Source organism: Eumetopias jubatus, unplaced genomic scaffold (genome assembly GCF_037043125.1).
Source record: "Eumetopias jubatus isolate StellerSeaLion01/CBP00866 unplaced genomic scaffold, mEumJub1_p1.0 scaffold_15, whole genome shotgun sequence".
In the NCBI taxonomy this organism is placed as follows: domain Eukaryota; kingdom Metazoa; phylum Chordata; class Mammalia; order Carnivora; family Otariidae; genus Eumetopias; species Eumetopias jubatus.
In genome coordinates this window covers 62,327,746-62,352,221 of record NW_028274821.1, presented here as the reverse complement: position 1 = coordinate 62,352,221, position 24,476 = coordinate 62,327,746, and the positions used below count along the sequence as shown (strand labels likewise).

Below are 24,476 nucleotides of genomic sequence, written 5' to 3'. Positions count from 1 at the left end.
TTCACAGCTGCGATCACACGAGAGCACTTCTTACCCATAAAGACATCAGCTGAAAGCAAAGTGCAAAGGAGCTGAGGAAGCCAAAGAGGATTCTAATGTAATTTGCTAATTTCCTACATTTGTCACCTGTACAGCTGCGAGGGGGAAAACGGAACATTTTACCAGAAGTTTAAGAGAAAATTAAAGACATACATCCTAATTGTACACAATTAGACAAGCAATATAATCATTATTATTATTTTTAAATTAACAAGCCATTTTAAATTCACTCGATTAGGATTTAGAAGGCCTGATTGATTTAGAATTATGTCTCTGCCTGGTGGCTGCCACGTCGCAGCGAGCAAACCCTTTCATTCACCCAAGCATCTCATCTGTGAAATGGGTATACTCCTCTCCACTCCGCCCTCCTTGGGGTTGAGGTACTACCGAGGGGAAAAGCTCTGTGAGTTAGGAGGCCTTTCATAAGGGTAAGAAACACCCTCTAATCCCCATAACGTCTGAGTCTAGAAGTCGTGATCTGACATTAACCACCATTCTCCTCGGATCCGGAGACGGGAGTGGGGTGGGGTATGTCAGCCTGCATTACAGAGAAGGGGACAGACCCCAAACAGTGGAGGAGGGTCCCTGAGTTGCATAGTGGGCAGTGGAGTGGGCATTCCGACCCAGCCCACCCACACTGAGGCCCTGAATCCCTACCTTATAGGCCATACACTGCTTTCTCAGTACTGTCTTGGTTTGGGTGTTTCTCTGTTTTACTCCCATTTCTGACTTAAATAAAAGGGAAAGAAAGGATTCGAGGAACTAATATTTGTTTTCCAACCTTCTTTATGTAAAATAATGAGAGAAATGCTGGGGCAGGGAAGGAATACGTAAAAATCACACAAGGTCCTATCTAAAAGAGCAAAAAAGTAAATTACTTTACAATTTAATATTTACAAATAAATAAAAGCTATTTCTTAACCTGGGTGATGGGCAGTTGGATATTGGTTTTGTTATTACTCCTTAAACTGAACATATGTATTTTATACACTTACACGGTTAGACGTAGCTTATATATCATGATAAAAGTTTAAAAAGAAAAATATGAAGAATTTTCTCTTAAATAAAAAATATATATATACACACATATGAGTTTTGTTTCATATAATTGAATTGGATCACCCTAGGGAATCAAAAGCATAGTAAGCCAGTGATTCAGTATTATTGTTGTTTCTTTTTTTTTTTATTTTTTTATTGTTATGTTAATCACCATATATTACATCATTAGTTTTTGGTGTATTGTTGTTTCTTTTAAGCAGATTTTATTTTATTTTTCTCCTTTCTTTTAAATTGCCCTAGTTGCTTTCTCATCTTCTACCGGGTGCCTCCCTAAGAAACAGCTTTGAATATTGGAAAGAGAACTGCATGCCAAAAACGAAAGTCCCAAGTTCAAGCCCTAGCCTTGCTACTTGCTAAAGCACAGCTTTGAGCAAGTCACTTAACCTCTCTGAGTTTCAGTTTTCTTATTTATAGAATGAGAGTCATAATGTCTACTCTACCAACATGGTGGGTTTTTGTGAAGAGCAAAGTTAGACTAAAGAAGTAAATGTGTTTTAGAAGCTGTTAATTACAGAGAGGAAGCATAGCAGTCTGTGGAATGAGCAAAGGCTCATGCAGTCTTCCTGCTCTGCCTGTTGCTTGCTGTGTGACCAAGTGCAAGTGACTCAACCTCTCTGAGCCTCAGTCTCTTCATCTGAAAAGTGCAGATCATAATAGTGTCTACCTCGTAGTGTTATTTTGCTCATTAAATGAAAAAGTGAATGCTGAGCCCTTAATGCAGCGTTTGCCCCATGGTAGGTGCTCATCATGCAATAAGGAGTCAGATTATCTGAGCTCAAATCCCAGCTCTGCCCCTTACCAGCTGCATGGTCTCAGGCAGGTCACTATACCTCCCTGAGCCTCAGTTAGTCCAGGAGGAACAAACACATGATGCCTCCTCTGCCTCCCTCACACACGGTTCCGAGCTCCCCAGAAGACTATGGCACGGAGGTGGGTGGTGAAACCTGAGCAGCTGTGCACCTCTCAGGCAGTAGAAACTAACGCTCACCAGCAGGAAGGAGAAGCCATTATTCCTTAAGTGGTTCCAGCCCGGGACCTCGGACTAAAAAGGCGTCCAACCTTAGAGCAAGTCTCTGCATGACGCCCCAGCAGGCCGTTTGTGGGAATGGGGCTTCAGGAACTCACCCCAACACCAGGCATTCCTTTCCCCTCGTTAACTCGGGAAATGCTTTGCAGCCACTCCACATCCCATTAATCTCACGGGCATCCATGGAGAGGCACTCTGTGTCCAAACAGTTTTTCGCCAGGGCTCGGGTGCTGCAGCGACCTGGCGCAGACCTGAAGCGGGCCTGAGTTCCCAATGCACCCAGCCCAGCGCCTTTGTATACATCCTGGCACTGGCCACAAACAGGGTTTTGTCAGAAGCTTCCTGAGAAAGTTGCATTCCATTCATCTCAGCTGAAAGGGACCCGAGATGACAAATACTTCCCTCATTTAATTACAGAAACAGTCAGCAAACCCATGGAACAAGATTAAACCGAGCAGAGAGCAAGGCTCCATCATATTCTGCCCCCCTTGCTTCTGGCCCGAGTCTCTCACCTAGGATTTCGCAACGAGGGCCGCTCTTGGTCGTACTCTCCACCTGAAAAATGCCTTCTCTCTGCAGAAAAGTTAAACTCAGAGGCCCCAAACCAGGGAAAGAATGAACTGCATTTAGGCAAGAATTCATCAGTGGCTTGGAATTTAATAAAGATCCCGAAGTTGGGAGGTGTATTTACATTTTTCATCTGGGCTTACATCTGCAAAGTGAAGTGAGACACAAAGGCAATTATCTGAATAAATCAGAGCAAATGAAACACATACCCACACAAAGCCAACAGACTTCTTCATCATTTTCCTCAATTGCTGGAGAGAAAAGCAGAATTGTGTGGTTACAAGGAACCTTTGAAATCCTTCGTCCATCATATTCAGAGGTGAGAAAAACGGACACCTAGAAGAAATGATGTCCTGTTCTCACAGTCATAGAGACAGGGTTAAATATGAGACAGCCTCAGTCTCCCAACTCCCCAAAGTGGCCTTGTAGTGGCCTCAGCCTAATATTAAAGTGACTTGTGGTTCCATAAGCAGACCCACAAAATATTTCGTGCCAGGCTGGAGGTCCCCTCCCGGAGAGAGATGCTAACAGCTCTCTCCCCATCTCACTCTGCTGGTTAAGGTGAGTCCCCCAGAATCTCCCAGGACCAGCCATGCCCACCAGGGGAACTTGCTATGTGTGAGAGATTCTGGAAGCCTTGGAATCAGCTGCCTTGCCCCTGTGCTACGGGGTCTCAGAAGAAGGAGCAAGTCCCGGATCATTGCCCCATCTCAGCTGGGACTGGCCGTTCAGAGCTGGTTGAAGAAAGAGAACGAGATATGAAGTTAAAAGGCCAGTTCCATCATTCCTGTACTGACCTCGCACAACTGCATCACCTTTCTTTTCCATGGTTTCTTCAGCTGTAAAATGGATGGTGATTCCTACCCCATAGAACTGAGGGGCCCTAAGACCAACTGATATTCTAGATGTTCGGCGGCTTCAATGATTTAAAATAGATGGAGCTAGATTGATAAAATCCTATGAAACTTTGCCTCCTGGCACTCTGAACAGTGCCTCATAAGACAATAATTGTTCTGAAAAAGAATAGACTTTTCCCTCTCTCTCCCACAATCTGAGTTAGAGACCCAGGGCTTTACCAACCAGATATTGGACAGCTACACCTCCACTCACAGTTGCTGACCTTTGAAGCAACCAAGATGCTTTCTTCTCTTCTCTTCTCATTTTCATCTCTCTTTGTAAATTCAAACAGACCTATAAATTCCTAGGAAAAGCTGAATAGGAAGACGACAGGAGGACACTAGGAGTGTGTTGCATCCTGGGAAGCCGAAACCTCTTAAGTAAAATTTTATGGGCAAGAAAGAAAATCCCTGGCAGCAGTGCATGATGGAAATATAATGTACTGTGTTGATTAAGAGCATCAGAAAATTAGGCACTGAGGGCAAAGATGTCACTCATTAGCGTAGAACAGCAAAAAGAGAGTCTCCTGGATGCTAAAGACTGTGCTCAAATACTTATTTCCCATTTTTCTGGGAAAAATATTCAATTATAGTGTAAAAAGACAGAAAACGGGGCCACGGCAGTCCATGTATTGTGTTATTTGATAAGCCATGTCTGAAAAGGCCTGCCTTGCTTTTGACAGTGAGTACACTGGAAACAGCTAACATTCAGCCTTTGAAAAAGTATTGCAAAAATAATCAAAGGTGCATCATACCCAGAAGAAGCAGAGGAAGAGTCCACCTCTGAAAATGATCTATTTCAGAATAAAGAAGAAAACTTCAGAAAAACATTTAGCATCCTCAATCATATGCAGAAAAAACAGGGTTTCCACGAACTAGCCTGAGATAAGACAACAGGATAAAAAAGGAGTGTGATCCTAAACAACTTTTAGGAAATGGAAAATCTCAGTAACATCATAAAAATATGTTAGAGACAGTCAAACTTAAAAGTGAGGCTGTTGAAAAGCAGATCAACAAACTCACAGAACAAAGAACCTGAAAGGCTAAATTGCTTATGTACAGCTAGTCAACCACATTACAGTCAAAGGGCTGCAAAGTCAAATAATAATGAAGTGCCACCACATCCCAGGAGGGTTACCAAGAAGGAGGAAAGCAGATCATACCAATTATTGGCCAGGATATGAGGAAACAAGAACCCTTGTGCCCTGCTGCTGGGACTGTGGATAACCCAGCCACTTGACCAGAAATTAGTGAAACTAAATATGCACAAACCCCATAATAAAAGATATGGAATAAAATGAGATGCTCTTGTGGGATGTAGAAGACAAGAACAAAGAGATAAAATCATGGAAAGAAAGAAGCTCAATATGGAATAGAAGAATGAAAAGACAACATCTAAATGATGAGGCTTTCTTAGAGGAAAGACAAGAATATATATGAATATAATATGATCAATATACTATTGCATATAATACTACATTTATCTTGTATATACATATGTATTTTTTCTGAGTTGAAAACTTATATGCATGGATTGAAGGACTCCCAGTGTCTCAGATAAAAATCAAGAGTGCCACACCAAGATCTATCTTGGCAAATTTTTGGAAATCTAAGAATAAAGAAAAAAACCTTCGGGGACCCAGGCAGAGGACACCAGATACCTACAAATGAGCAAGAGTCAAACTAGCCCCATATTTCTCCTCTGCATCACTTTGGAGTTTCAAAGGGGAGAAGTGTAGCCCAAGAATTTTAGACCCAGCTAAATTCTACCATTGTCAAGGCAACAGACGGTCATCCTCAATAAGATTTCAACCACTTGCCCTTCTTCAGAATATTAAAGGATACTCCCGCAGTTTGAGACAAGAAGCAAGATTAATATATCCAGAATGGAGAAGAGTAGACTGAGTACTAAAGAGAACAAGAGGAAATAAATAGGAAGCGTCCAGAGAGAGTAGGACTGCTGGGGCGCCTGGATGGCTTAGTCAGTTGAGAATCTGACTTGATTTCTACTCGGGTCATGATCTCAGGGTTGTGAGATGGAGCCCCGTGTTGAGCTATGTGCTGGGCATGGATCCTGCTTAAGATTTTCTCTCTCTCTCTCTCCCTCTGCCCCTCCCCACTGCCTCCCCCCACCTCTTAAAAAAAAAAAAAAAGAGTAAGATTGCCAACAAGATAAGTGCAAGATCAAGTACTTATTACAGCAATAAGCTTACATGTTTTAAAATCCATGGGCTCTTTTCAAGAAATACACTTTAAAACAATCTTAATAGAATGCAAATAAAAGGAGGATCAGGTCTAAGACAGGCAAATACAAGCAGAAATAAAGTAAGGGTTTCAATATTAATATCAAGCATGATATAATATAAAGCAAAAAGTAATAAAATGACCAAAAAAGTAATAAAATGACAGAGGGTTTTATTTTACCTTGATAAATATTTTAATTCTCAGTTCATGTAATGATTATTAAGTACCTGCTATTGGCACCAGGCAAGGGTATACACTGCTAAAAAATAAAGATATAACTGTAATGAACATTTATGCTCAAAACAACATAAAATCAAAGCAGATAAAACAAAAACTGTTGAAATAGATGGAGAAATTGTCTGAGACGATAGAGAAAAATTTAACAAGTCTTCCAGTCTTTGACAGATCAAGTAAACAGAAATACAGAGCATGTGGTACTAAGTTACTTTGGTTGATTATCTGTTATACATAAGAAATCTGATAAAGACTTTTACAGCTGTTATACATAAGAAATCTGATAAAGACTCTTACAGCTTACAACTTGAGACTGCCTTCTCTTTTCCAGCCACCATGGAACTTTTACAAAAATTGATTGTAGAATAAGCCACAAAGAAAATCTCAATAAATTCCAAAAGCAGACCCTATACATGCCAAATTCTTAAAACAATGCAATAAAACCAGAAATGATAACAAAACTATAAAATAAATTTAAAAGTACTCTCTGAAATAAATCCTTGGTTAGGGATTAACTCAGAGCCTCAGTAACTCAGAGCCTCAATCATAGTGTGTTTGGAAATGAACTTGGTGGTGTGAAAACAGGAAGAAGAGCCCAGAAAGTTGGGCATTGCAGTTAGGGCCATGAAGCAGCAGGCCTGGTGTTTCCAGATGCTGAGTGCCTGGGCCAGGGAGGAAGACCTAGCAAGCACATAGGATGCAGGTGGGCAGTCTTCAAGGGGAGAAAGGACACAGGTGTTGGAGTCCTGTAGACCCAGATTGGAGTCCTTCTTCTACCTCTTGTTGGCTATAGCGGATATCTCGATGTCTCCCATTTCTAGGTTTTAGCCTGCTTATTCAGAACTAGGGATGTTGAGCTCTATTTGTGGTTCTCAACCCTCCCTGGGTTTCATAATCACCTGCGAAGTTATTTAATAATAATGAGACCTAGGCTCTAGGCGCAGAGACTCTGATTTGGTTGATTAAGTTGGTGGGACCAAGGCATCATATTTTTTTTCAAAGATTTATTCATTTATTTGACAGAAAGAGAGAGACAGTGAGAGAGGGAACACAAGCAAGGGGAGTGGGAGAGGGAGAAGCAGGCTTCCCGCCGAGCAGGGAGCCTGTTGTGGGGCTCGATCCCAGGACCCTGGGGTCATGACCTGAGCTGAAGGCAGACGCTTAATGACTGAGCCACCCAGGCGCCCCAAAGGCATTGTATTTTTTTTTTTTAAATCTCCCCAAGTGATTCTACCTTGCAGCCAGGGTAGACAACCCCAGAGCTAGATGACTTCTCAGGTTCCTCCTGGACACCTGCAGCCTTTGCCCGGAGAAGAAAGTTTTAGGAGGCTAAAGCCAGAGGCACGGTAATGGAGAGCAATCTAATCAGAGTGAGCATTATCTCAAATGGGGCAGAAAATGCTGGTGCCAGTGTATATTTTGCACCCAACATGATTTAGACTGGGGGCATAGAATGCACTCCAAACCCATTGTAAACACAATGGGCCATTTATTCACTGAACAGTAACCACTGTAATTACCTACAGGGCAAACATATGAGGTTGCTCAAGCAACAATTAATTGTGGACCTGGAGTTGATGGGACAATAGTGATAAAGTATCAACCAGAGTGTGATTCAGAAATCACATCAGAAAACCAATATTTCCCAAATTGTGTTAGATAAGCATTTGGGGGGATGTGACGGCACATATACCATCCCAGGTCCTGAAAGAGTTACTCCCTGATTTTTCTAATAGCTCCCTCTTACACTGGTGTCCGTAGGAGGCTTGAAGTCTTGTTTTAATTTTGAGAGAAGAGTCACAGACACTATATTCAAGGGGACTGTAGAGAGCATCTATTTCTTGTCCTCATTCTGGGACCCCAACATCACTTGCAGGCAGGGGTGCTGACCTTGTTCAGGTTATAGGACCCTCTTGATGAACCTGATGGAAACTGTGGATCCTCTTTTCAGAAAAATGGGCATGCCTATAGGCGCATACCTTCACACGACATTTTCATATAATTTTTGAGGAGCTTACAGACACCTTGGAGCTCCTCTGTATTCTCACTAGGTCATGGTCCAGCCTCCTTTTGCATACCTCCAGACGCAGGGATCTCACTACTTGCAACGCTGGGCAACTCTGAATGCCAGCATTCTTCAGTGTGTCCAGTTGAGATTTGCCTCTCTGTGTGTTCTTCTTCCCGTTGGTCCTTCTTCTACTCAGAATTTTTCTAAATAGTCATCCTACCCTTGACCTTTAGCAGGCTTGGGATGATGTCCCTCTCTCTATGAGGACCTTAGAAGCTGGTCCCTACAGGTACTCTCTAGCTCCAAGGGACAGCTGATGGGATATTTTGTGTTCATTTCCAACAGATGGGATGTAGTGAGGTTGCTGATTGGACTCAAGAGATGCAGGGATCCTAGGTAGTGGCTGTCTACCCTCTGAGCCAGACCAGGAAGAGGGATAAGATCTCTGTTGCCTCACTCTGTGGAAGTCTTAGGGAGGAAAAGAAGGAACGCTTCCTCAGGTGACAAGAGAGGCAGTAAAAAGTATCTTCAGCTGGAGCCTGAGGGCACCTGGATATTTGTTCTCTGGATGCTGAAATTGGGCTCTGGGATGTATTAGGTCTAGAGCTGCTGCTGGGACCGCATGGGCCTCTGGAGAAAGCTGGTGGCGACAGAGTGAGCTCGCTTCCACTGTGCCCTCTCTGGACCAAGGGTTTACATGAAACAAAAGAAGGAGGGAGGGAGGTTGGGAGGAAGGAAGAGAGGAACAGAGGGAAGGAGGGAGGGGGGGATGACCGACTGAGAGAAACCATGCAGGAATTATTTAATAGTCTCAGAGGGGGAAAGGCCTTTCTAAATATGACACAAAACCCGAGGACATAAAAGGGAAAAAATTGATAAATTCAACCACATTAAAAAAAAAAAAGGTCTCTATGGCAGAAGACACTATAAGAAAAATGAAAAGAAAAACTGCAAACTAGGAGGGAAATGAGCAACTTCTATTGCAAAGGGCTAGTTTCATCAATATAAAAGATCACTTCTACCAACTGATAAGAAAAAGACTAAGAGTCATATTGGAAAACAGGTAAAGGATGGGAACGGTTTCCAGAACAAACTGCAAATTGCTCTTGAGCATAGGAAGTTGTACTCATAGGAAGTTGTAACCTTGCTTATAGTAAGGTAAATGCAAATTAGAAGTGCAATAAGATATCATATTTTCACCGGCACACAGCAAAGATCAAAAAGTGTGATAAAGCATCTCCTGTGGGTGAGGCCGGGGGACAGGGAGAGCAGAGATCAGAGGAAATGCTACGGAGGAGATGACATTTAAGCTGGGCCTTGGAGGACAGATAATTAAAATCCAATTTAGCAACTTACTGGCACTTAAAAGAAAGAGAAGAAATAATGATGGGGAAAATAGACAGATTTGACTACTGAGTGTAAATTAAAACACACATACACAATGTAAAAGCAAACAAACTGGAATACTTGCAGTAACTGCAATAGTCTGAGTTTGGATGCTGTTCATTAGGCTCAGTAAGAAAAGCATTGGAATACCACTCAAAAATAAACAAAGGACATGACAGAGCAACTCCCAAAATAGAACATACTACTAGTTAACGGTCCCATGGAAATAAGCTCAACATTATGCATAACCCATGAATGCAATATGATTCATTTTTTTAGTGATAAACCATTATAAGATTATATAGAAAAATGTTTTATTTCTCTCTGTTGGTAACTAGTGAAATTGGCCCTCTAATTATACCTGGCTAGTGGGGGTGTAAATTGACATAATTTGGGGGGGAAATAAGTATTAAGTCTTTAAAAGCTCATCTCCTTTATGTGGGAAATTTTATATCATGGGCTCTATCCTACAGAAATAGCCTAAAATGTGGAAAAAGGATGCTCTGCACAAAGATGCTTGTAGAATAACATGACAATAATGACAAATTGCAAACAGTCTAAATGCCCCCAAATGAGAGATGATTCAGTAAATTATGGTATGTTCATATGCTGGAGTATTATGCAGCTATTAAAGTGTTTGCAAGGAGTTTCTTTTTAACAAGATGGTTTCAAGGCTTGTGGGATAATATTAAGGGAGGGGTTCAATTGTGTACATAGAATGATCTCAAGAATCTCTTTTTTAAAAAATTACTGTGCATAGAAAAAGGACCAGAAGGAAATAAACTACATTAATGGTGGTTCATTGGCGAGAAGTAAATTATTGGTCCACGTTTTTCCTTCTTTCTCCTTCTTTTGCATTTTTTAAAACCTCTTCAATTATAATGTATCACTTTCACAACAAAAGGGCTTAAAAAATGTCTAGCCCAGGGCGCCTGGGTGGCTTCAGCTGGTTAAGCAACTGCCTTCGGCTCAGGTCATGATCTCAGGGTCCTGGGATCGAGCCCCGCATCGGGCTCCTTGCTCAGTTGGGAGCCTGCTTCTCCCTCTCCCGCTCCCCCTGCTCTCTCTGCCAGAGAGAGAGAGCACAAGCAGGGGGAGCGGCAGGCAGAGGGAGAAGCAGGCTCCCAACTGAGCAAGGAGCCCGATGCGGGGCTCGATCCCAGGACTCTGGGATCATGACCTGAGCCGAAGGCAGATGCTTAATAACTGAGCCACCCAGGCACCCCTAAAAATAAAATCTTTAAAAAAATGTCTTGCCCCATGTGTTTGTACCCCACGTCAGGCTTAGGGGCTCTGTTCCAAAGGTTCTGGGCACATAGCTGTGAAGCGCACCAATAAAGGTGATGTCTCTTTTGTGTTTTCCAGCTTTCCTTTGCTGCGACCACGCCCGTCCTAGCTGATAAGAAAAAATACCCTTATTTCTTTCGGACTGTCCCATCAGATAATGCGGTGAATCCAGCCATCCTGAAGTTGCTCAAGCATTACCAGTGGAAGCGAGTGGGCACGCTGACCCAAGACGTGCAGAGGTTCTCTGAGGTATGTGTGCCGAGAGGGCGGGTCCACACCTGCCTGTCAGCTGTTGTCTCCTGCCAGGGGGCAGTATGGCTTCATCAGGGACGCGTAATGTTGCAGGACCTTTAAGCACGCTTTTAGGAGCAGGCTCAGAGCTGAAACACCACGGACAAGATAGAGCTGGTGGCTGAGGAATTTGGGCACGGGACAGGTGAACACGTCCATCCCAGATAGCTCAGGAGCGACACCTTCCCTCTGTCATGCCTCTCGGCTAAATCCTGCGGCTCATTCCCTGACTGCCCCTGTAGGTTTGCTGTCCTTATTAGGGATGCCGAGTGACCGCCTAAAATCACAATGTGCCACCAAAAGCGTCTCTACTGTGAGGGGAGTTTGGGGAGGGGCTGGCTTGGAACGAAGCCTCACCCTGGATTAGTGGGTTTGTTTGGGGTTTTATTTGGTGGTTTATTTTAATGGTTTACATGCATACATCATATGTGGTGTTTCAGGGTTTTGTTTTGTTTTTGGCAAAAAAGAAAAAAAGTTGAATATAGATAGTAAAAAAATAAAAGTGTTGTTTTGCTCGATCCCCCTAAAACCCGCTTTCTCTCCCAAGTGAACCCCTGATTTCAGTTCATTGTTCATCTGCCCAGAACTTTTTCTGCGTATTTGTTTAAACCCAAATGACTTCATACTATGTAAGTTGGTTTTCTCACTTTACTATGGATCTTAGAGATCTTGATAGACCACATTCCTATTAGTGGGTCATGGTATTCTGTCAGATGGATAAGTGGTAATTTACTGAAAGTGTACAGCTTTTTGATACCATAGCCAGCATCTTCCTGCCTCGGTGTGCGTCTTCTCAGTAGATTTCTAGAAGTGAAATTATTGGGTCATTTAAAATATTGCAACAAATCGAGTCCTAGGCTTTTCTGAGTCCCAGTCCTACCAACAGTGTTTGAAAATCCCCCATTTCCACACTTCTTTACTAACAGTGGATATTAGCAATGTTTAAATGTTTTCCCTATTTGGATGAGTGCAAAATGATCTCTCGCCTTTCCCCCTCCGCCCCCCCGCCCCCGTTCTCCCTGGAGCTCCTACTTTCCTTTTTTCTCCCACGTGTGCTCTGGCTACTCGGAGCATCCCAGCAAGGCAGGCCATTCCATATGTGCTCAGCAGCCCAAGAGAAAACACTGTGAGCCGCGTGGGGAGACAATGTGGGAGTCGGGTGTCCGGGTGGACCTCAGTGGGAGGAGTCTCGGAGGACTCGCCCCTTGTGCGGCAGGGGGGCGTGTGTCCAGGCAGGTGGGTGCAGAGCAGGGTGGGGAGTCACCACACCTCTTCCCACTGCAGCTCCACACTTATCTCCGAGGCTCTGCCCCACCTCTCCCGTGGGAAGGAGAGCCCGCTCCATGCATTGGCTGTTTGCCCTTGGAGAAGTCACCTCACTTCTCTGAGCTGTGGTTTCCTCCCCTGTAAAATGGGGACAGTGGCCCTTCCCATGCCTTCCCTGCAGTTCTTGCCAAAATCAGTCACGGATTTGAGAGAGCTTTGTAAACTGTACAGTTCACGCACGGAGAGGGATGTTTGGGAGGTGCTTGAAAAGCAGAGGTGTTTGGCCCCACGGTCTGTGGCGGTCCAAACAAGGCAGGCTTTTCGCAGGCAAGGCTGGTGGTCGTCTTCCCACCTCTCTTTCTCAGTCCCTAGGGAGAGGCATAAAGCCACGTGGACCTGCAGTGGCTGTGACTTATTGCCAAACCCTGCAGCGGCTTTGGCGGGAAGACTGTCTTCTTTACAGCAGTGACCGATGCTCTAAAATGAGTGTCAGACAGGTTGATGGGGAGGGTGGGGACACGCAGTCCTGTGGCCCCATTCACACCGGACGCAGCAGCGATTTTGGAGAGCTCTGCTTGGGCCGTTAGGGATAGCTCCCCCAACCTCCTCCTTGTATAGAAGTGAAAACCAAGGGCCAGAGAGGGGAAGGGACAGAGTTCTGGGTTTCCAAGCACCTCTGAAGTCATGAAAGATTGTTCACAGAAAAGTCGGGACCGAATCTCGGGATCCCGACTCCCAGTGCAGGTTTCCCCTTGCTCCTTCTGTACATCTAGAACGTCCTGTTGTCACATGGGAACTGCTTGTAACTTTGGAGGTTTGAAATACCCCAAAGCCTTGGTTTAAAGAAGATAAGTTGTTTGTCCAGTCTTGGTTGATGTTTTATAGATTCCTAGACACTCTCACAGCCAGCAGCCCGGTAGGGAGGGGTTCTGCTTGCATTTTACAGATAAGGAAACTGCAGTTTGCAGAGGACGATGAGCCCCCTCCTCCAGGGCACATGCCGATAAAGGGCCCGCTGCCCGCCTGACCCTCCACTGCCTTCTCCGTTATGCTGTCCTTGCTGGGGTCGAGTATCGACGGTCTGGGACCACATCTCCACCCCTACATGGCTGTGTTAGGGCCCTCAGCTGTGGTTTCAGGGCATCTCAGCAGGAAACCTCTTCTCTCAGGACAGGATGTTGCTTGGTGGTGTTGCTGGCAAGGACCCCTCTTGATTTAAATCTCGCAGCCCAGCTGACTCCTTTGTGTGCCCAAGGGTTTTGGCACCCCTCTCCCGATGTCTGGGCTGCATTGCTGGCCTGCAGGCTCTGGAAGCTGGCCAGGGGCTAACAGCTTTTCATGAGTGCGAGGGAAACTGGATTCCTTTTATGAAATTGGTCGATCAGCAGCGTCATGCACTTCTGTTCTGAACTGGTGCACTGGAAGGATCGTCAAATGAAAGCAATCCTAAAGTTGGAGGGGGCTGGGAGGGGGGGAGAAGCTTAATCCCAGAAGCTCATTACATTGGGACTGAAAGGCGTGCAGGGCTGAGAGCCATCCTGCCTCTGGGCCGGCTGATCCTGTGTATGGGGGGCCATCCCACCTAGTGTATGGTGCCCAGAGGCTGCCTGGGGCTTGGATCAGATGGGCCGGTCTCTAGATCTCACTTTGCCAAGCAAGGGCTGTGTGGGCCCAGACAATTTCCTTCACCTTGTTGACTCGGATGTAAAGGATCTAGAGCTGCTGCTGAGACAAACAAGGGTCCCTAGTGAACACCGGCCGCTGAAAAGGTAGAACTTGCTTCAGCCCTGCCCTCTCTGGAGCCAGGATTTAAATGAGTTAAGAAAGAGGGAAGAATTTGGTATCAAGCAGGCAGATCTCCAGGCCCAGCTCTGCCAGGCAAGGACTGTGTGGCCACGAGCAATACACTTCAGCTCAGTGTGATCTAGTCCCCTTTGTGTAAAATGGGGATACTTATCCCGACCTCACAGGGACTTGGAGATGAGAGAGTTAGAACGAGAAAATGAAAGACCTCCACATAGTAAGTGCTCATTAAATGGACATCCTCTACTCCACTGATGCCTGGGACAAACTCTAGGAATGCGTATCCCTTTACTCAAAGAATAATAATGTGGTCCCCGGTGTATCAGGGTGTGTGATGGGCACGGGCCCTGTGCTGTGGAGGGCCAGGGAAGAATGGACGTGGCCTTGGGGTCAGTGGGTGTCAGGCCTCCTTTGCTGGGTTCTCGACTCTGGCTGCTCGTTGGACTCACCGGGGAATTTTTTTTTAATATGTTGGGTTCCCTCTCTGCCCCCACTTTTAACAGCTTTACTGGGATATAATTTGTATACCGTGCAGTTCACCCATTGTTGGTGTACAGTTCAGTTATTTTCAGTAAATTGATATGGTTATGCAGCCGTCACCACAACCCAGTGTTAGAACACGCCCATCACTCCACAAATTCCTTTGTGCTCCCTTGTAGTCAGGCCCACCCCCAGCCCCAGGGTCGTTTACTTGCTCCCTACTTTTGCCTGTTTTGGAAATTTCATATACGTAGAATTATATAACATGTACTTTTCTGTGTCTCACTTCTTTCATTTCACGTAATGTTTTTGAGGTTCATCCGTGGAACCTGTAGGAGTAGCTTGTTTCTTCGTTCAACGGGGTAGTATTGCCCTGTGTGGATAGGGCACATTTTAGAATCACCTGGGGAGCTTTTAAAAGCCTGATGCCCAGGTCACCCCTCAGAACAATCTTGTTACATCTGATGACCTCGGCATTACGCCCTGTGTGAGCCGTGCAGGTGGTTTCAATGAGCCCTCAATGTGCACCTAGTTCCCAGTTGGCCCAGTCAGGAATTCAGGGTGGGAAATGGCGCCCTCTTGTGGTGGGGACCATTGCTGTCAGATTAGCCCCAGTCTACGCAGGTGTGGTGACCGTGAGCAGGTGATGGTGCAGCAGGGTGGAGAAGGTGGAGGGTGGCCGTGGCCCAGCACCGGGGCCCTGCCAGGTGGAAGACAACGGTGGGGGCGGGTGATGAAGATGGAAGGTGCTGCTGAGTGGGTGCTTCCCCGGGCCCGGGATGGAGAGAGATGAGCAGACAGATGGCCCGTGGGCTTGGAGGAAGTGGAGCTCTGGAAGTCTCTGGGAAGCTTGAGGGAGCTGGGAGGGGGGAGGCGTGGTCAGAACTGGAGGAAGGATGTCGGGATTGAGGGGCCGGGTGCTGGCTCTGTGTGAGCGGCTCAAGTGGATTGGAGGTAGGTGTCACTGAGCTGGGGACGAGGAGGTGAGAGACCAGAGTGCTGCGTGACATCCATATGGGCGTGGCAGGCACAGGATGGAGGCAGGGTTTGGAGTAGAGATGAAGGCAGTGAGCAGGGCTGCCTGGGCAACCAGCAGACAGTAGCAGGGGTATTCGGGCCTCTCCCCCGAAGTGCCAGGCCCTGTGGTCTACAGAACTACCTTCACCAAGTTATTTGTTAGGTTCCCAATTCCATGATGCAACTAGCCAGCTAAGCACTCTTAGATGAATCAGTCTCTCCAGGCCTCAGTTTCCCCTTCTAGAGGTCAGGGAGTGAGGCCAGTTGACCTCAAGGACCTCTCTGAGCTCAAAGATTTGTCATGAGGGCCTAGGGAGGTCTGGTCTTTGACCCTGTTCCTGCCACTCCCAGGGCTGTGGCCATGAGAATTACTTTGCCTCTTTGTGCCTCAATTCCTTCATCTTGAAAATGGGGCTCATAACAACAGTACCTAACTCTTCGGGTGGTGGTGGCGATTAACTGTGTTTAGAAACTTAAAGTGCTGAGAGAAGTGCCTGGCTCATAAGAAGCATCCTGCAAAGGTGGCTGTTATTTTTATGATCATCTCGAATCTGGCTCCATAGCCTGTGGCTGCCCCCGCTCAGGAGCCCAGCTGTGTGGCTGCCCTTCCTGCACGCCCTCCAGGCAGGCTCTGAGGCTCCCTGCCCCGCTGCTGGTCCTCAGTGATCTCAGGGCTTCTGGGGCTGACCTTTCCATACCAGAGACCTCCCCCAAGTGGTAGGTTCCTCCAAGGCCCTTGATCTGTCCAGCACCGAAAGGGCACCATCTGCAGAGTTCCTCCTCTTGAAAGCACCAGCCGTTTCAGCCCTCCGCAGCCCCTCCTGGCCCTTTGAAGCCTTCCAGCCTTGCCAGGTCACTGGCTGTCCCACCCAAGGGGTCTCTGGTCACCTCCTCTAAAGATACTGCTTTTTCTTATGGAGCAGTTGCTTGGGGGACACTCCTGCAGCGAAGGACAGGGACCTCGTGCTTGCATCTAATCCAGGAGCCAGCCCTCATAGGCATCAACCCACCCCTCTGCCGCCCTAAGTGGGAATGAACTCCTTGGCCTGGCTGGAGAGCCCCTCCATGGTCCCCTGAGGCCTCCTCCTCTGTCACCTCCAGTCACTTCCCCTCTGCTGCAGCCCCACCCCCATGCTGGCTTCTCTCTGCAGGAGTGTCCTCCCCCACACCTGGCCAACCTTCCTCCCCAGGCTGGATGACACATGCTCTCTCCATGCTCCCCACACCTCCCTCCACTGCAGGCTGCCCTCCGTTCCTGCTCCTTGCCCAGTGCAGCGTGATCCACCATCTGCTTCTTCGCCCAGCACCCAGCACCACCGGCCGGGGAGCCCCTGTGGACGAGAGCCAGGCCGGGCTCTCTGTCCCCTCACCCTGCACGCTGCCTGACACAAGGCCGAATGCTCAGCAAGGATTTCAGTCAATGACTCTCTGATCCAGAGGGCCAGCTTCTTGGGGGCAAATGCAGTGATTTCCGCTCCGTGGCCCTCAGTCTGCCTGCACCCAGGATGGTGGGATGGGGTGGGAAGGGGGTACAGAGAGACCCCTGGCCCTGGCATGAGTCACGGGGGGCCTTACGGGAGGGAGGAGCTGGTACAGTCAGCAAGTCACACGCCCACAGAACGCAGCCAAGCCATTCTGTCGTTTCTCAGCTGGGTCTTTTTTTTTTGGACGTGGCATTGTTTAGTGGTAGAGATTCTGCCAGAGATCTCACTGGAACGTTCTGGGCCAGCCACTGGAACCAGCAGTGGCCAGGGATCTGCCTCGTGGTTGCTTCTGGGTGGCAATGATGTTGGGCATTGTAATGCACACGTTGTAGTTTGTGTCTGAGTTATTTTTCTTGGCTGTGTCATCCTGGGATGTTCACTCTGAGTGGTCGACACTTCAGAATCCTGTCTTACCAGGATCAGGTAATTGCATCCTCTAAAGCAGTGATTCTTGAAGTACTGTCCTGGACCAGCAGCACTGTGTCATTGTCACCTGGGAACTTGTTAGAAAAGCAGATTTGAGGGCTCTCTCCCCACCCCCACCCCACCCCGGCCACCCTGGATCAGACCCTGTGGGGTGGGGCCCAGTCTGCTGAAGCTTTTGAAACTCTGTCTTGGAGGAAAGGGCAGCCTTCAGCTGAGGCCACTGTGCTCCTAGGCCTCCTTTATCTGAGAAATGGGCCAGGCCTCCTGGAAGGCCTGAGGCACTGCTGCTCTCTGTCCTTGGCATCCCTCCAGGCTGCAGGGTCACCTGGGCCACCCACACAGCCCACAGCTGCAGCTCTTCCATCGTTAGGAGGCAGGAGGGGACTCCTGACAGACAAGATTCTAATCCTAATGGTCCTAGGGCCCCATCCTGTGCCCCAACTTTTGTCTGAAAACTCGCTAATGCTTTTAGGGGATTGGCTGTCTGCTCCTAGGCAAGAAACATCCTCTCCTTCTCTGGGCCCCTACCTCCAGCCCTGGGAGGGACCTGGCCTGCGAGCCAGCCAGCAGGGGCGGCTCCTTACCCACCTACCCACACCGGCACAGCTATTTGCGGCAGCCTCTTTGGCGTTTGGGGGGGGGGGTCCAATATTTCCCAGGGTGTGTGTATATGTGATAGGATTTTTGTACAATTTTAATAGCTGCCTGTTTATGTTATTATCTCCCAGGGGGGAAAGATTACTAGCTCATCAGAACTGCACTTCATTGACATTATTGTCGAGAATGGAAACTTCATTTAAAAAGTGAGGCTGTTCAAAGGAAAAAGCTAAGCTAGCAGGCACCTGGGTGGTGAAATTATCTCTAAGGCGATACGGGAGGAACTGAAGCTTAGGGACCACCAGGATGGATGAAACCCATCCGGCTGCCTGTTCACTTAACAGACGGCAGGGGCTGAGGGGTGGAGGGTAGGACTGGCTTTGCTTGTACTGGTGGTGGTAAGCTTTGCTTGGAGCCCGGGTCCAGTGCAGCTATTTAATGGGCGAAGGTCAAGGTCGAAGACTGAACTTGAAGACCTTCAGCCTTCTGAGGCTGAAGCTCCATGGGACAGACTCTAGGGTTCAAGCAACACTTGTTCCCTCCTGCGAGTGCCCCCGGGGAGAGTGCAGCCCCCTAGCAAGTGCTCTGCTGTGCCCATCTCCCACGTGCATGAGAACCATGCCCAGTCAGGGCCTGCGGCTTGCAGGGCTCCCGCCATCCCGGTGGCGGTGTCCTATGGCAGTGTGCACACCCCTGGGAGGGCACTGAGGGTTCTCTGTCCAGCGGTGGCTGCAGCGACTAGGACTTCTGAAGAAAAAGTACATCTCCAGCCTGGAGGCCCTTGGTCTGCCTCAGAGCTTCTGCCCTCAGGAGAAGCTCTCCTCCCTCCACTCCAGAACACGGAGGAGATGGCTGCCCCATCTGTGCTGTGGCAGGAAGACCCTAGGGTCTGGAGGATGCATCCTCCCTAACACTCCACACCAGGTTCCCCAGAGCTGAGTACCCTCCTACCGCACACACCGCAACTCTTAGAAGAAAGGAGTTGCCCTGGACCCTGCTTAGAGAGGACAGGAGGCTTGGCTGTGGGAATGTGGTGCCGAGCACAGGGCTCATCCCGGGCCGGGGAGAGGAGGGACAGTCTTTCAGCTCACTAGGGCTGTGATAGCAGATAAATACAGCCCCCTCCCAGGCCACGTGGATCCTGGAGCACAGGGGTGAGTGAGGGCCCAGAAGATCTTAGAGGTCTCTGGGTGGGGGGTCCTGCCATCCACGGCGACCTCAGAGCCCTCACCAGGGGACACCTCCTAGGGCTGCCTACATAGCCCGTGGGCCTGGTTCCCGGAGCATGACTCTAGCCCTGTGAAGCAGAACTTTGGGGGTGGGAAAATGGAATTATAGCATCATCTCTGCCATTTAGGGGGTGGTGGGGGGACTGCATGCAGGTGATGACATTCAGTCACCCAGAATGGGGCGAGCTCTGTTTTGTAGAGTAGACTCAGGAAGGATGAAATCACTTTGCCAAGGTCTCACAGCCACCATGTGGGGGGTGGAGGTGTAAACCCAGGTTTGTGCCCACCCTTGGGGAGAGACCACCAGCCAGGGCCAGAATCCCCACCCCAACCCCCACCACAGAAGTAAGGAGGTGGATATATAGACCAACCAACTCATGTCTCAAGGAGAGCTCCTTGCAGTCCCCTGCAATTTTCGCCATGGGATTCTGCATTCAATTTTTATTATTTTCCCGGATTCCAAAATCTCAGAGCCTAGCTCTGTCCTTCCACAGCTGCTCCTGCTGAAGTATCCCAGGATGCTTTGTTTCAGCTGGGCTTCTTGGCTGAGAGGGCCTCTTGGAGTGTGCAGGTCCCCAGGGCTATTCTGGTACCTTCTGGCTGTGGTTTTCCCCCCAAAGCCCACCTGCCAGGGTAGGTTAGTGCCAGGGCAACAGGGGCCAGGGAGTGGAGTTGGAAGGTGTGTGGAACCTTCAGGAAATGGCAAATAGCCAGTGTGTGGTGGGAGAAGTCAAGAATGGTGAAGGCCCTGCATGCCTCTATGTTCGGACTTGAACATCAGCACTAGGGAGCCATGGAAGGCTTTTAAGTAGCGAGTGAGAAACGGTAGCAATCTTCAGCTGACCAGAGTCTGGGAAACCAGCCAGGACGTTACTGCGGTACCTCGAAAGAAAGCTAATAAGATTGTAGTTATGTTCTTACAGAAAAATTTCAAGTTCTCTTTGTTTTCATTTTTTTGCTTCTTTATTTAAAAATACTCATTTATTGTTTTCTAACTGTAATATCGATATGTACTCAGTGCAGAAAACTTGGAAAACCCAGAAGAGCAAAAAGGAAGGTTAAAAATTGGCCATAACCTAGCCCCTGAAAGGTCATCGTTAACGTCAATAGCCGATGTCTGTACAGTTTTCTCAGTGCGTATGAGTGAATACGTAGAAACAAATACACATTCTTCCAATAGAAATAGCTTCTTCAATTTAGCAGGCCAGTGGCAATGTTCTTCCAGTCCAGCAGGTGTTCTCCATCACTGTGACTCATAACAGCCTGTCCACCGGGCCTAGTGACGCCACGAGCTCCCCCACCTCTGCCACAGTCTTGTGTGTTTTGGATGGCTTCCCCCCGGTCCCATTTATCCTATGGTCTGTTCCCTTCCTTCCTATCTTCCAAGAGCTCTGAAAATATGCTGTCCACTGACAGTCTTCTTCATTGCTTTCCAGAGCTTTTCCAGACATTTTTCTTAAGAAATCTTGACCATTTTGAGGAATTTGCGATAGGACAGGAGGTAGATGTATATTCTCTATTGAAGTTTCTTCCAAGAGCTGTTGAAAAAATTCTACCTTATGGATATGCTAAAAGTACTCAAGGAAGCTCTCGCTATGGAACATGGAGATGGTTGCCAATCTCTCCTGATTACAAACAACAATGCAGGAAACTCATACTTGTATTTTTGTGTGAACATCTCTGATTAGTTTCTGACGATAAATTCCTAGAAATAGCGTGAGCACATTTTGGAACCTTTTGTATACGTTGCCAAACTGTCCTCCAGAAAGATCATACCAATTTAGAGTTGCATAACGGTATATGACAGCACTCATTGCCAACATTATATATTATTCTTTTTTGATCCTTGGCAATTGCTATTTTAATTTGCATTTCTTTGATTACTACTAAGATTGAATTTCTTTTTTACGAGGAATCTTTCTCATTTCTCTTTCTCCTTTTGTAAATTGGCTCTTCATGTAATTGGCACATTTTCCTATTGGAGTGTTCTTTTTCTTACTGATTTATAAGAGCTCTTTATAAGGTAAGGATTTGTCACATTGGTTGCAGAAATCTCATGTTTCATGCGACATTCAATTGTGTTTTTTATGTTACTTGACAATATTGAAAACTTTAGTATTTTATATTGTCAAATTTATTTTTTTTTAAGATTTTATTTATTTATTTGAGAGAGAGAGAATGAGAGATAGAGAGCACGAGAGGGAAGAGGGCCAGAGGGAGAAGCAGACTCCCCGCGGAGCAGGGAGTCCGATGCGGGACTCGATCCCGGGGCTCCAGGATCATGACCTGAGCCGAAGGCAGTCGCTTAACCAACTGAGCCACCCAGGCGCCCTATATAGTCAAATTTATTAAGACCTTTTTTTTTCATTTCTCATTTTGGGCTTGGCATGCTCTTCTCATCCCCCAAATTGTTGTAAATGTTCACTTACGTTTTCTTCTAGTACTTTTATTGCTTCACTTTTCAATTTATCTGGAATTTCAGCATACAGCCTGAAATATCAAACCTGTATTTCTCCTGGCCCCATAGTCACTCCATAATTCTTCCGACATTTCATTAATATATCTTTCTCTGACACATTTAAAATGCCTATGCTGGGGGGCGCCTGGGTGGCTCAGTAGGTTAAGTGTCTGCCTTCGGCTCGGGTCATGATCAAGTCCTAGGATCGAGCCCCACATCGGGCTCCCTGCTCAGTGGGGAGCCTGCCTCTCCCTCTCCCTCTGCTGCTCCTCCTGCTTGTGCTCTTTCACTCTCTCTCAAATAAATAAAATCTTTTTTAAAAATGCCTGTGCTGGGCAGGGGGGATGGGTTAAATGGGAGATGGCTATTCAGGAGGGCACTTGTGATGAGCATGGGTATCGTATGTAAGTGATGAATCACTAAATTCTACTGAAACTACTGAAACACTCTACATTAACTAATTGGATTTCAAATAAAAACTTGAAAAAATAAAAAATAAAGTAAAATGCCTAGGCTAATTTTTATCTTTAGAAAATAATACACATTTATGGGGCGCCTGGGTGGCTCAGACGGTTAAGTGTCTGCCTTCGGCTCAGGTCATGATCCCAGGGTCCTGGGATCGAGTCCCGCATCGGGCTCCTTGCTCAGCGGGGAGTCTGCTTCTCCCTCTCCCTCTGCCTCTCCCCCTGCTTGTGCTCTCTCTGTCTCTCTCGCAAATGAATAAATAAAATCTTTAAAAAAAAAGAGAGAGAGAAAAGAAAATAATACACATTTTTTTATACTTGAGACCAGTTCTGTATAATAGACATATAGTGGAAGCCACATCTGTGATTTTAAATTTTCTAGTAGCCACATTTTAAAAGGTAAAAAGATATAGGTAAACTTAATTTTCACAATATATTTTATTGAATGCAGTATATCCAAAATATCATTTCAACATGCGACACTAGCCATGTCAAATTCTTAGGAACCAAGGTGGCGAGTGGCCACCATATTGGACAGTGCAGTGTAGGACAGTTCTCGGGTTCTTGTTTCATTTTGTCCTATTGACCTATCTATTCTGGAATTGGCATCCCCGTGTTTGAAATATTATTCATGTAGAATATGATTTAATGTGCAGCCCTTCCTTCTTTTGTCACAATGCCTTTATATTCACCGATTTAATTTTTAGAAGTTTGCAAAAATGCAATTTGAATTTTATTTGAATTTTAGTGACCCCAGAATTAATTTGGGGAACATTTGACATCTTTATAATACTGAGTCTATCCACGATGGACTCTGAAAAACAAACTGAGGGTTCTAGAGGGGAGGGGGTGGGGGGATGGGTTAGCCTGGTGATGGGTATTAAAGAGGGCACATTCTGCGTGGAGCACTGGGTGTTATGCACAAACAATGAATCGTGGGACACTACATCAAGAACTAATGATGTAATGTATGGTGATTAACATAACAATAAAAAATTAAAAAAAAATACTGAGTCTATCCATTCATGAACGTAGAACTTCTCTCCATTCAAAAATTTTAACTAGGTCCTCAGTGATCTTTTGTCATTTTCTTCACGCAGATCCTTTCCATTTCATGTCAGGCTTATTTTCAAGTATTCCACACTTATTACTGCTTTAGGGAAATGAGGTCTATTTTCCTTACTAATACTAAGTTGTTATTGCTGGAATAGAGGAACACTGTCAATCAGTGTATATACATGTTTTGACTGGCCGTACTGAATTCTTATTACTTCTGGTAGTTTTCCTCGCTTAATTCCCTTGGGTTTTCTAGGTAGACAACAATACCATCTGGGACGAGAATAAATGTGTTTTCTGTTTTCCACTGTTACAGCATCTATATGTTCATGATTTTTCATTGAGGTGGTACCACATAGTGGTTAGAACCGAATGACTGCTGGGCTCTCTGATTCTAGCTCAGCTCCTTTCCAGCTATGTGACCTTTCCAGCTGTGTAACTTTTCCTTGTCTCTCATAATGGAGACATACTCATATTACCTCGGCTGTTGCAGTAAAATAATTAATACATATATGGCACTTAGGACTTAAAACAATGACCAAAAAGGCACCCAACATATATTAGCTATTAGTAGTGTTATTATTTTTGCCTTATTCACTAAATGTCTTAGAGTTATACTTAAAAATAGTGGTAATAGTGGATATTCTTGTCTTGTTCTTGACTTTAATGAGAATGCTGTTTGTAAGGGATGATACCTGTTAGGAGAACAGACATTCCTCATTACGTTAAGGGATTTTTTAGTTCTGTTTGTTCAGTGTTTGACCAGATACAAGTGCTGAAGGAATCAGATATCGTTTTGGAATCTCTAGTAATAGCTATGCATTTTTTTTCTTTTCTCTATTAATGTGACAAATTATAGTCCTCAGTTTCCTTGTGTTCATTCTGTAATGCATTCATTCATTTGACATATATTTGAGTGTCTGGTATGTGCTGGGCACTGTTCTAGGCACTGTGACACATTGATAAATGTGTCCCCGCCCTCAAGGAGCTTGTATTCTAGTGTGGGGAGACAGGTGATAAAAACAATAAGCAAACAAATCCATAATACATCAGGTAATAATAAGTGCTAGGGTAAAGGGGGTAGGATATGCCATGTGGGGTGGGGTGAGGCCAAGGAGAGCTTCAAAGATAAGATGACATTTGAGCAAACCCCTGAAG

General features: G+C 46.2%; 1 protein-coding gene across 1 annotated transcript in view; it reads left to right on the top strand.

Annotated features, from left to right (window-relative positions):
* GABBR2 (gamma-aminobutyric acid type B receptor subunit 2) overlaps nucleotides 1-24,476 on the top strand; it is a 343,177-nt gene that overhangs the window by 124,643 nt on the left and 194,058 nt on the right. Inside the window, exon 3 of the mRNA XM_028108852.2 lies at nucleotides 10,826-10,996. Coding sequence (XP_027964653.1) covers nucleotides 10,826-10,996 — 171 coding nt within the window. The remainder of the gene's footprint in view (nucleotides 1-10,825; nucleotides 10,997-24,476) is intronic.